General features: G+C 42.7%; 1 protein-coding gene across 2 annotated transcripts in view; it reads right to left on the reverse strand.

The window, feature by feature from the left end:
• Positions 1 to 12,228, reverse strand: part of UBE2V2 (ubiquitin conjugating enzyme E2 V2) — a 30,113-nt gene extending 17,885 nt beyond the window's left edge. The window contains exon 1 of one of the 2 annotated variants that reach the window (XM_007106101.4): positions 12,132 to 12,228. In XM_007106101.4, coding sequence (XP_007106163.1) covers positions 12,132 to 12,147 — 16 coding nt within the window. In that variant the 5' untranslated portion in view covers positions 12,148 to 12,228. Of the gene's footprint in view, positions 1 to 8,161; positions 8,181 to 12,131 lie in introns of those variants that run through there. The other variant, XM_007106102.3, reaches the window with a different exon arrangement.
• Between the last annotated feature and the right edge of the window lie 1,684 nt (positions 12,229 to 13,912).

Here is a 13,912-nt window from a genome sequence, read left to right on the forward strand (position 1 = left end):
TCATTTTATATTTTTCAAAGTACTTTCCCAAACAGTCATCTATCTGAACAAGGGAAATATCTTTTGAGGTATGAGGGGCAGATGTATCCACATTTTCACAAAGATCAAAGCCATGAAGTAACTCACTCAAGATCATGGCAAGCCAGTAGCTGAGTCAAAAGTGAAATTCACATTTCTCAGCATGAGTACAACTGTTTCCATTACTGTATACTGCATGCTTCAGAAAATAAAAAAGCAGTGAAGCTTCAGAATGTGTACGACTTAAAATACATATTTTTCAAAATACACACATTGTTGAAATTCACTCTATAAACAAAAACATCATAAAGAAAGTTTTAAAATTCAAGTCTAAGAAACAGGGACTTACCTTCTGATTTTGCATTGCTTAAAATTATACACTAACAGAAGCATTTAGAAAAGTTCTCTGTGAATAATATTTTCTAATTTTTCAGAAATTTAAGACTCAAATATTTGGTTTTAACATTCTTTTCTTCTTTAATGGGATGAAACAAAATTAGGAAAACACCACATGTAGAGGAACATGCATTAGGAAGCAAAGCACTTGGAAACCTGTATTTGATCATATCCATTACTTCTACATTAATTCATCCCTTCGCTCAATAAACCTCTGACTACTGGATGTAGTTACTATGCTAGGCACTTGATACCAGGAGGACCAAAACCTTTGTCTGCCCTCAAGAAGTTTACAGTCTATGAGAGGAGGACAGTTAAAGAGATAGCACAACACAAAGTAAAACATCCTCTGGGGACACCTAGGAAGGACAACCAACCCCAAAGAACAGACAAGGAAGGTCTCCTTGCAGAAGAAACTCTCCAGGTGCAACATAAAAGAAACCATTTAGGGGGAGAGTAGGTGAAAATATTCAGGACGTCAGTGGAGAAAATTTAAAAACATAAGCAAAGAATGTCAAAAAACTGAATAAACAGAGCAATCTGCCTACGTGAGAAACTCACTGCAAATACATAAGTTCTCCTCAAACTAATCCACAGATTCTTACAATTTAAACTGAAATTCCAATAGCATTGTTCTTGGAACAGGACAAAGAGTCCTAATATTCTTATGGAAAACTTAAGGGGCAGGAGTTTGGAGAAAACTTTTAAAGAAAAAGAAAACAGAGAGGATAACTTCCCTAGATATTAAGACTTCCCCATCAGCCAAAGAAAGTAATTAAGATAATATGAAGTCAGTGCAAGAGTCGATAAACAGACTAATGAAAAAGAAAGCCCCAAAACAGATACATGCATGTACAAAAACAGGGTATGTAATAAAGGCAGCATTAAGAGTCAGCAGGGGGACTTCCCTGGCAATCCAAAGGTTGAGACTTCTCCTTCCAGTGCCGGGGGTGCGGGTTCGGTCCCTAGTCGGAGCTAGGATCCCACACGCCTTGCAGCCAAAAAACCAAAACGTAAAACAGAAGCAATACTGCAATAAATTCAATAAAAACTTTAAAAAATGGTCCACATCAAAAAAAAAAAAAAAGAGTCAGCAGGAATCCACACTAAAAGAGGACCAATCTTGAATCATGTACCAGAAAAATATGTATGTTATTATTTTGCTTTAAAGAACATTAGTGGAAAACTGGCAGTCTGAACAGGGCCCAAAGATAGAAGTTCGGTATCAAAGATAATTTCTTGATTTTGATAATTATATTGTCAAGTAAGAGAACGTCCCGGTTTTCAGTACATACACAGTGAAGTATTTAGCAGCAAAGAGGGACATGTCTATAACTTATTCTCAAATGGTTCATTAAAAAAAGTGTGTCTGTGTGGAGGGAGGGAAAGAGGGAAAGAAAGCACACATGCAAGCACATGCAAAACTCTTAAATATCAGCATGGGGTAGGATTTCCTTACTGTTCATGTAACTTTGCTGTAAATCTGAAATTATTTCAAAATAAAAAAATAGGGAAAGAATGGACTGGACTTTTCAGTAAATGATGTTAGAAAATCTTATCCATATGGAAAAATAAATTAGATCCCTATCTCACAGCATACATGAAAATCAATCCTAGGCATATTAAATGCTTAAATGTGAAGAGCAAAACATAAGACTTCAGGAAAATATATACCCTCCGACCTTGGGATAAAAGAAAGGATTTCTTCAAAAAAAAAAAGCACAAACCAAAAGATTGATAAACTTGACTAAAATTTAAAAACCAACTTGACAAAAGAGCCACAAACTGTTATGAGTAACATAACCAGAAAAGGTCAGCATCCAAAATATACAAAGAATTCATCCTATGATTCAACAAGGAAAACAAAGTAGTGAATAAGGAGGTTCACAGGAGTGGTGACAGGGATGTACGGTAAACATATCAAAAGGGTTCTCAACCTCAACACTAATCAGGGGAAACATGAATTAAACCATAATGACTCTCCACCAGACTGACAAATACTAAGTCTGGCCATACTTGGTTTGACGAAGATGTAGAGATGGAGGCTCATTCACTGCTGAGGTTGGCATAAACTGGTACAATTCTGGGAGGAAACTGGTAACATTCACGGAGATCCTGGCAAAGGGTTGGAGGAAGGTAGGAACGCTCACTTACCATGATTTCTAATCATGAAAATTTAGAAACAACCTAAGCATCACATGGTATAATCCATAACAGAATACTGTTGCAATTTAAATGAAAGAATTAGAGCTACAAGCATCAATCAATGCTAAAATTTTACAAACATGTTGCTTAGTAAGTGTACAGTTGCAGTTTTACAAGGTGAAAAGGATCTGGAGATTGGCTGCACAACAAAGTGAACACATGATATTGCTGAACTGTACAGAGGCAGTTAAGACAGTAAATTGTATGTTACATACACTTTACCATAATTAAAAAGAAAAAATAAACTAAAAAAAAAAGCTATATATCAACAGACCTTTACTGTACTCTTCCTGAGTACATACATACCTAGCAAAGGTATAAAAATGTTTGTGGAATATACTCCTTAATCAGGATAGTGATCACCTCTGAGCAAAGAGAAAGGGGCCTAGTACTTGGAAGGGTCCTGGTAATGTTTCGTTTCTTCAGAAAACAAAAAAACTGAAGCAAGAATAATTTATTAGCGTTTGAGAGGGCTGGGGGTGGGTGCATGTGTATTCATGCATTTTTCTGGTGTTTAAAAATCTTTCGTCTAAGAAGAAAAGGAGAAACAGTACCCAAACAAGGAGAGAAAGAATGGTAGGCAATGTTTGGGGATAGCAGTTGAGGATAAATGAGCAAAGAGCCAGAAACTGCCTGGAAGGACAGGTGTGCTTGCAAATTCAGACTTCACCTGCGGCGATGAAGACCAAGGGAGGGGTTTAAGCACAGACTTCGAGGACAGGAGGGCAGAGGGGAGAACAACATCGGCTGTGATGAAAGAGCAATCAGGGTAAAAACATTAAATGCCTCCACTAAGAAAAATGTGGTTCGTTTTATTGTTGTAATTCTGTGATTTTATTTATTTCCAATAACCAAAACTAAACATCAAGCACGAGCTAGGAACTGTGCTCGGCCATGGGATCTCACACTGACAGTCCCAGTCCCAGTCCCAGCCCTCATGGAGCCGACAGCGTATCAGGGCAGCAAGACACAGAAATCACAGCATATGAGAAGCACTTAGATGACAAAAGCAACAGGAAAGTTTCCTAAAGTAGTAGTTTTGCTCTACCACAAAACTAGACAGGTGACTTTGGGCAAAGTGTCTTTTTCTTACACTCTGCGTACTTTGATGTAAAATGCGGGACTAAACTACATGAGCCCACCCCAACCCAGCTCACTGACCCGCACATAGAAGCCTACTTCAGGAGGGGTCCGGCTGTACTGGAGAGAAAGGAGAAATCCTGTCCCCAGGTCTCTGCCCCACCTCCATCCTCAGCTTCAGAACCCTTGCAGAACCACGTTATTCCTAAAGCTCCTCCCAAGTTTAGGATTCTTGAATTCCATTTGGAGGACTGTTTCAGAACATCAGGCATGACCCTATCCTAAGAAGTCCAAAAAAAAAAAAAAAAAAAAAAAAAAGCAAAAGGGGAAAAGTAATAAACATAAGGTATAAAAATTTTAAGCTGATTTTTAAAATATTAAAACCCTATAACATCAATAACCAGTTACACTGAAGTAGTAAATGGATAATATGTATTTCATAGACAGATATGAAATACAACTGATAATCCAACAAGAAAATGAACCAAAAGAGAAAATAAGAAAAACATGCAGCCTTAAAAAAAAAAACAAAAACATGACATTACTGTACTCCCATCAAAAAATAAAATTAAAAGCACAGTAAACACAACGCTGGCAAGACAGTGGATAAACTACATTTATCCATCCTTACACATCACCGGAAATTGACTACACCTTGCTCAAGAGGGAATTTGACAAAATATAACAAGAATTTTTAAATATTTATATGCTTTGATTTATACTCCAGTCTGTGAAATCCACCCTCAAGAACAAAGCACACGGAGTGTAGCCAGCCTCAGAGCCAGCTGTGAACAACCCGTCGTCTCCAGGCCCGTGCCCTCCTGGTCAAGAGGCCAGGGCTACTCCCCTCCCCCCAACTCTGGGCTGGCCACTTGTTTCGATAGAACGTGATGCTGGTGTGGTTCTGGGCTGGGACGAGCCTCGTCAGAGCCCTATAGCTTCTGTTTGGTTTTCTTGGAAGCCAACCATCATATAAATTCTGACCTCCCAGACACTACTGGGATGCGAGGAAGTCCAAACAGGGCACCTGGAGTGGCCACACGGACCAGAACCAAGGCGCCTGGGCACAAGGCCCAGCCCACCGTCAGGTGAAGGAAGACTGGCAAACCACACAGTCAGCCCCCAAATCATAGGAATAAATCACTGTTTGAAGCCACATATCCATTTCAGATATTAAAATTTGTCTTAGAATTGATGAAATATGGCAGATGAAAACAAATCTGAAAAAAATTTCAAATCAAACGTACATCTGAAGCAGCTGTACTATACCTTCAAACACAAATCCTCTGGATTAGAGGATTTGCAAAGTGCCTCGAACCCGTGGTACGGAAGCTGCATTATGTACAGTAGAATGTGAATCATGCTACTGGTACTCCTTAGGTGACAGCCGAAACCACTCTGTCCCCAGCCACTCCCCCAAAATTCTGCAACTCTGCTTACAGCCTATGTGCTGTATACTAACTCAGGTAAGGAGAAAATAAGCAGCTTCATGTGTTTATTTAATGAAAGTATTTGAACACAAAATATCCTTTTAGTACCGCTTCATTTCAGAAAAGTAAACGCAAAACAAAATTTAAAAGTAAAACATTATAATACACAAAGGGGGAAAGCTAGATTTTACTTGAGCCCTTTGTTTTCTCATTTAAATCACTCGCAAAGAAACTGCACAAGGAAATGACAACATCGGAGGCGCTCAATAAACACGTGGTGCGTTGACGGCAGAGGCTCACTTTCAATCTTTCCGTGGACACTTATGGGCCAGTCCTGAAGCAGGTGACGCCGATTCTGAACACAGAATCCTTTCCCCAGCGTCTTGGCGGTGGTGAGGGGTGAGGACAACCATGAAGGCGGACGCATTCCAATGCAATAAGCGACCACAAGAGATTCTGCTCAGACACACTACTGATATCTCAATGAGGCAGACTAACCGGGGAGAACAGAGTTACTTAATATGCTCCAGGAAACCTGCGAGCAATGTTCACTTCAGAACTAAGAAGGAATGCCTCCCTGAGAATAAACTCGGGAGTGGCGGAAAGCTAGGTGAACCACGACATACTCTGCTTCCTCTGCAGCAGGGACTTGCAAGCGGAGTGAGGACTGGCACACCTCGCTCTGACGGAGACCGCCTACAGGGCGCAGGGGCTCTCCTGCGGCACCAGGGAGCTGCAGGTAGAAGCGAAGGAAATATCCCGCCAAGTCACTGCTGGCAGGGTGAACACCTGAGAAAATTAAAAACTTTTCAATAACTTAAGTATATCCTCTCAGGAAACAACCACTTCCATCAATACTGTTTAGTAAGCTGTAACTGATAATTTAGTTAGCAGGTGACACTACCATGAATAACAAACAGTAAACCAAGCTATGCATTGTTGGTACTTTTCAATAACATTCCAGTCACTAGACTGAAAAAAATCTATGGCATAATTACATACTTACAAAGAATAAACTGCTTGAAGCATGCCTGCTATCTGGCTATGTAACTCTGTAAATGCAACATTAAACGTCACACCTGGCAAGGCAGGGCTTAGATTCCTACCCTCTGTCATGTGGTAATCCTGTATAATAATCATAACCAGATCATCACTTAGAACTTACATATGTCAACATGATGTTTTTAAAACAAAGAGTCAGACAGACGATGAAGTACATACCAAAAGCCAGACTTTTCATCTTAATAAAGCAGAAAAAAATAGATAAATTGGACTTTATCAAAATGTAAAACTTTGGGGTTTCAAAGGATACCATCAAGCAAATCAAAAAACCTACAGAATGAGAGAAAATATTTACAAACCGTACATCTAATAAGGAACTTGTATCTAGAATATGTAAGAACTCTTACTACTCAACAATAAAGAGACAAGTAACGCAAATTTTTTAAGACGGGCAAACCAGAAATGAACCCACACTTATGTGGGCAATTAATCTACAACAAAGGAGACAAGAACATACAATGAAGACAGTGACTGCAATAAATGGTGCTGGGGAAACCGGAGAGCTACATGCACAAGAATCAAACTGGACTTCTCCCTCACACCACACACAAAAGTAAACTCAAAATCCATCAACGACTTAAATGTAACACCTGAAGCCTTAAAATTTCTAGAAGAAAACTTAGGCAGTATGCTCTTTGACATCAGTCTTAGCAATAATTTTTTGGATGTCTCCTCAGGCAAGGGGAAAAAAAGCAAAACTAAGCAAATGAGACTACATCAAACTAAAAGCTTTGCACAGTGAAGGAAACTATCAACACAACAAAAAGGAAGCCTACAGAATGGGAGAAGACATCTGCAAACAGTACATCTGATAAGGGATTAACATCCAAAATATACAAAGAACTCATATAACTCAACATCCAAAAAAGCAACCTGATTTTAAAAATGGGCAGAGGATCTGAATAAGACATCTTTCCGAAGACACATAGATGGCCAACAGGCACATGAAAGATGCTGCTCAACATCACTGATCATCAGGGAAATGCAAATCGAAACCACAATGAGATACCACCTCACACCTGTCCGAACTGCTGTCATCAAAGAACGTGGAGAGAAAGGAACCCTCTTGCACTGCTGCTGGGAATGTAAATTGGTGCAGCCACTAAGGAAAACAGTATGGAGGTTCCTCAAAAAATTAAAAATAGAATTACCATACAATTCAGCAATTCTACTCCTGGCTATTTATCAGAAGAGAACAAAAGCACTATTTCAAAAAGATATATGCACCCTTATGTTCATTGCAGCATTATGCACAATAGCCAAGATATGAAAGCAACGTAAGTTCCCATCAATACATGAATGGATAAAGATGATGTGGAAGGTGCACACACACACACACACAAATACACTATAATACCATTCAGCCATAAAAAGGAATGAAATCTTGCCATTTGCGACAACATGGATGGTCCTAGAGAGTATTATGCTGAAAAATAAGTCACAAAGAAAGAGACAAATGCTGTATGATTCCACTTACATGAAGCAACCAAAACGTTTATAGAATACAGCATGATACAGAAGCAGCATCAAAGAACCTGAAATCAAGAAACTAGCTCTGGACTCGGCATCTAGCTAAGTAATCTTGGGCAAATCATTTCACATCTAGACAGTGCTCTTCTATAAAATAAACTTTGCCTAGAGCCTAAATGATTCATAATGTACCTTCCATGAGCACCGCTACTCCAGTATATGTGTAAGGACCTATACAAGCCATAAGGCCCTCTCTCCCCTTCTGTAGTTTCAAACTTTGCTGAGTTCCAACTTAGACTGAAAATAACATCTGCTCTTACACAAGTCAGCAAAGACTGTGTAAACAAGAACACCCTTCCAAACCCAGTCCTGAAGTCCCATCTTACAATAATAACTCAAAGATTTACTTATAAATACATCTGCTCTTTTAAAACAGTTAACTACTTTTGAAACAAACTTTTGAACACTGGATTTCATTCCATTTGTTCTAGTCTACATACCTCACATCCTTTTTGAAGTATTGGGTCAAACAGCTCCCCAAATACTTGCTAAGTGGATGTTTCCACATATGGGCAATCTCCGCTTTTCATGGTTTCCACACGCATGACTTTCAGTTACCACGGTTTAGTGAGACACCAGCCCCCCAACAACAGCGTTCAGACTCCAGTCTCCACGGTACGCAGACAATGAGTAAGCGCACAGAGCACACACGTGGCTGCTAGCTCCTCAGTCCACAGGTCACCATGTGAGTGACAGACGAGCAGTCCCGACCAGCAGCCAGCACTTCACAGCTTTCAGTGGGTAGGTGAGGGCTCACTGCACATCTCTTACTCAGTTAACAGACAGCAAAGCATGGAATAGAGTTGCCTCCTTGTCTACCAATGACAGTCCGTAAAAATAGCCAACAAAGATGAAAATCCAGCAAAGAAACACGAACTGGCAACACGGGAAGTGAAATCTGAACAAATGTAAAGAGAGGCTCAGAAGAAACTTGACCGTGGGAACATTGGAGAGACTCCGGAAGAGCAGGCAGAGGAATTCTGTGAACGTGAGCTTATTGACATAAATGAGGAAAGGAGATGTAGGAAAAGGATGACCGTGTCCCAGAGGAAGTGAAAAACTTCACAATAAAGAAACTCTCAGAGATATTTCCTAACATTGGAAGCACAAATGACAAAATACTGGAAGCAGATCCAAATTTAGGAGTATGACAATTCACCAAAGCACAGAAAAGATGCTTGTTCCACATAAGTTATACGATAAAAAGATAAGGCAAGCGTTGTTCAAACTACTCTTGACAAGTGTTTTATAAACAAAAACACTCTAATTCTTAATCTCTCACGTTTAAACTACAGTGTACTAAACAAATGTTAGTTTTACTATTTTTTCCATTTTTCCTATATGCTTGTAACCCCAGGAATTTTTCAATGTTTCAGCAAACATTTTCAAAGGTCACAGAATAATCATAATTCTTCTCACTTAGTAAGATTGCTCTGAACAGTTTCAGTTTGCCACCCAAACTACCATGCAAAGGGAGGACTGCTGATAGTAAGGTTGTATTGCCTGACGATATTATCAAGAGCAAATATATGTCAAGAGCACCCAGGTTCCTAACTCACATAGACGAATCTACCAGGCCTGTTATTAAAGTCTCAAGAGGGAAATACCCTGGACTATTACAGTTCAGCTCTTGTATTGTTTAATTTCCAGGTTCTATGATTTACACCTGCAAATTTCTTCTTCTATTACTACTCCCAAGTTCTGCCCATATCCACAAATCTTCATCCTGAAGATGGGGAACACAAACAAAATCATGTAGTCCAACCTTTTCATAGAAGGGACGGAAAAGCAAGGCTTAAGAGACTCATTGCACGCCTAGCATGGCAATCTACCAGGGCAGCAGGGGAATTAAAACACGGCCAACCCAGTTCCTGTTCCAGTATACATAATGCTTCCCACTTCTGAAAAAGGTAATTAGGCTTCACTGTGGCTGTTTTCCACCTATATGGCTTACGTAGACCTGCCACACTTTTTAATCTAACATTAATACTTCTATTAGTGCTGAGATGTGATTAAATTTTTGAATCACAGGTACTAAATATACTAACAAATTTCTATCCCAGAGTCGTGTTTCTTAAGCCGTGTCCTATGAAATCATCTTGACCCCCAGAGGTGACTGTCTCTTGGGAAAGGGGAACCTAGGCAGTGGGGTCTCCACCACAGCCCTACTTCCGTCCACGAGAAGCATCTGACAGTCTGAAACAAGGATTCTGCTAGGAAGAGAAGTATGAAAGCCACTCTCAAGCCTAAAAGGAAGTAAGATTCCTGATTTCAGGATTATTCCAAATTCACAGTTGCTCATGATGGAAAAAGCACTAGAATGAGAGTAAAAAACAGGCTTCTAATCTGGACTCTACTGCTAACCAACTATGTAAAACCTTATATTTCCTCAGGCCTCAGTTTACTCAACTGCAAAACAAAGAGGACCAAATGGTATGGCAAAGTATCGGTCAGCTTAGAGGTCTCAGTCTAGTTAGAATTCTTCCTGCCAATTTTTCTTCCAGTAACAGAAAGACTAAAAGCATATGATTTAGATAATGCAAGTTTAAATATAATGCTTTAGTTAAAATTTTAAAAAATATCTGTCAGGTGTTTTTTTCTTTTTGGACTATTAAACAGCTATTTTTACCAAGATTACTTTGGCTTAAATAAAAAACATGTACAGTACACCCTAATTTTAAAATTTCAAGCTTTATCACCTTTATTTCACAAATACACGGGTACTGTTTCCCTCCCTTGCTACCAAGAGGCAAACAATACAAAAGTAGAACTAAGAGAAAATATAATTTTAAAATAGTTTCGAAACATAGTCCAAAACTGCTTCTGCACTCCTCTCTCCCCAAGCTGGATGACAGCTTGGATGCTGTAAAGCACAGAAAAGGAATAAACGGTATATGAAATTCTCCAAGGCAATTTTTAACAACAGTTTCAAAACAAATTTCAGTGATTTAAGAAAACATCAACTAACTGCCTAAAAGATATTCTTTCTGATTATGCTCAGGTTTCGAATCTCATAAATTTAAAAGCAGTGTAAATGTAACAATTAGAATGCTGAAATATAAACTAGAAAATACAGGCTTCCAATGTACAATAAACGTGCTAGTAATCTCTCAGCAACGTCTTTATAATTCACAGTCAACTTCCAAAAATGACTCACTGTGGTTAACAAAGAGCACCTGCCATTAACATAATCTAATCATTGGTCTTTTCAAAATATTTCCACACTCTCTCACATGTACAACGTTAGAGGGAAGAAAAATCGTGTTTAAATAAGAAATGAAATCCACAAAATGAAGACTATCAAATTGAAACACACCACTTTATTACTAAATTTTCAAGAACCTTCAGGTATGAAGCACAACTCTTAAAAAGACATGGAGTTTTAATGCACAAGCACACTCGATTTCAAATAGCAAGGACAGTAAAGTTGTAACACTAAAATGTCACTTTTTAAGTCATCCACGCTTTACTAGTTAGCTCTGACCCCAAGTGCACCGAAATAGCTGCCCAACGCTAAAATCGTTAAACAGCTTATCCTGACACCTGTACGTAATAAAGATGCGATACAAAAGACGCAATTCTTCAATAAAATGAAGCTAGAACGGCACTACCTTAAAAGTACCCATCACAACATACACCGAAGCCTTCCACTTAAGTACACAAAGACTTGAAAATTCGTGTTATTATGCAATGATGGCATGAAATACAAAACCACACTGTTCCACAGCCACGGTTCAATAATGATTAGAAAAATTAAAGACCGTACGTATTAACGTTTTAAGTAATAAAACTGTGCCCCTTTAACATTTTGTAATGGTCAAATTTCTAAAACCTCAGTGTTAATACCGAATTTCAACGTCTGTGTTCAGAGGAAACCAAAACTGTATTCAGTACGAGAGCGGAGCGAAACAGCTAATCTAAGAAACCGCTTTTTCTTCAATTAGCGTTCACCTCGCTCCTTCCTTCTATTTAGTCTGCACCTCAGTTTTTCACTCCAGCAAAAGAAAGGCCACACGCATTCAGTCGGTAAGAACGGCCCTGTCCTCCGCCCACGTCAGGGCGAGCAGGGCGGTCGGACCCGCTCCATCCAGGACCCCCACGCGAGGCCTCGCGCGCCCAGGTGGACGCGGCCCGCCCGGGCTCCCCTCCTCGCTCCCGCACCGCCCGCCAGAGCCCCGGGCCAGCCGGCCCGGCCCAGCCCAGCCCCCAGGCGCGCTGCCGACGCGCGGGCACGACCGCCGCCCCGACGGCCGCCAGGACCCTCCCTGCTCCGGCCGCTCTCCGCGGAAAGTCCGGCGGCCTGGGGCCCGTACTCCGGCTTCTCCCACACCGCCAGGCCGGCCGCCAGCTGCGCGCAGAGGCGCAGCGCGGGTGGGGATGGAAAAGCAGGCGGCCCGGCAGGGTACTGACCTGTGGAGACCGCCATCTTCTCCTGCAGCCCGACGCACCGCCCGGACGCACGCGACGTCCCCGCTACCTCCGGGAGCGCCGCCGCCCGCCCCGCGGCTTCCGGCCCCAGGCGCCCGCCCCGCGGCTTCCGGCGCGTTACGCGGACCCGCCCCGCGGCTTCCGGCTTCCTGGGACGGTGCTGCCAAATCAGAGTGGAAGGGTGTAGGTTAAGCTCATGGAACAGACTTGAGTCAGTCACCGTGACGGAGAGGAAGAGCGCGAGGCCAGAATGCTCCGGGAGGGGAACGTGCTCCGAGAGCCCGCGCCGGCTCTGACGTCATAGGCGTGCGTCGGAGCAGGTGCGCGAGCGCCGCCCGGCGGGCCGCCCTCAGTCGCGGGGGAGGGTGGCGTGTGTGTGGAGTTCGACGAAGTAAGTGCGTGTGGAAATGAGGCCCTGACCAGACAGGGGCGTTGACGGTTCCGTCGAAAATGATTCAAGGAGTGACAAAAAGTTTAAGGAGCCCATAGAATTAAACCACCTTGTTCGTGCTTTCTTTTGAGATAGGCACGCGAGAGAAACGTGATTGAAGTCTGTGTCTGAGTCTAGAAAGTTCCTTCCGTTTGTGAGTGATTGGGGAGCATCACTGCGTCCGGAGGGCGGAGGTGCCTACGCGGCTCGGGCGGCCGCGGGGACGACCGGGACGACCCCCGAGGCCACGACGTCCCCGGGGCGCGCGGACCCCTCCCCGGCCCGCATGAGTGGGGCTCGTTCTGCGGCCGGGCGGTGGGCCTGCTGGGTGGGCTGCTGCTTTCCGGCCAGCGCCGCTGTTTACCCGTACCTTGCACTCGGCGGAGGCTTGGTGAGGAGACAGACCCTCCCCTCGGTTCCGAACATGGAGGGGGTGTCAGTGCTTGGTCCTAGCCACGCCCCCTAAAATGAAGCGGCCGAGCGGGCGCCCTTTGGTTCGCTCTCTGCGATGGGAAGCCTCTGCCGCGGCTCCCGGTGGCCCGCTCCTGGCCTCATGCCTTGCTCTTTAATATCCCCCTGCCTTTTGTGGGAGCTGTGTTTACTGACAAGCTTCCAGTAAATAAGATAAGGCAGTGCCCACTGCGGCGGCACATACCCTAAGATTGGACCGGAGCAGGGAGGATTAGCGTGGCCCCTGTCAGGAGGCACGCAAATTCGTGAAGCGGCCCACGTTTTACGGAAATCTGAGCAAGAATGGGTATCCGTGTTATGTATGACTGACTCACTTTGCTGTGCAGCAAGGAACCAACAACACTGTAAAGTGACTCTACGCCAATAAAAATCAATTCTAAAAGAAAGAATAAAATAAGACAGATGTGTGGGGTATTGCTTCTTCTGAGATTTTGTTTAAAAAGACTACAGTGCAAGGACTTCCCTGGCGGTACAGGGGTTAGGACCCAGCGCTTCCATTGCCCAGGGCCCGGGTTGGATCCCGGGTGGGGGAACTAAGATCATCCCACAAGCCGTGTGGTGAGGCCCCTGAAAAAAACAGAAAACAAAAAACGACTGCTAGCTTGCATACCTTGCTCTCTTGCTCCCTCTGAGGGAAGCCAGCTCTCATCTTGACAGCTACTTTACAGAGAAGCCCACATGGCAAGGAACATCAGCCTTTGGCCAATAACTAACCTTGAGGAAGTGAAGCACTCAGTTCAACAGCCTGAGGAGCTGAATCCTGTGAACAAACATGCAGGGGTGAGCTCGAAAGCAGATCCGCCCCACTCAGGTCTTCAGGTGACACTTCGGACCAGGCCAACACCTTAAGGGCCACTCTGCT

The sequence above is a fragment of the Physeter macrocephalus genome, chromosome 15 (genome assembly GCF_002837175.3).
Source record: "Physeter macrocephalus isolate SW-GA chromosome 15, ASM283717v5, whole genome shotgun sequence".
Lineage (NCBI taxonomy): Eukaryota > Metazoa > Chordata > Mammalia > Artiodactyla > Physeteridae > Physeter > Physeter macrocephalus.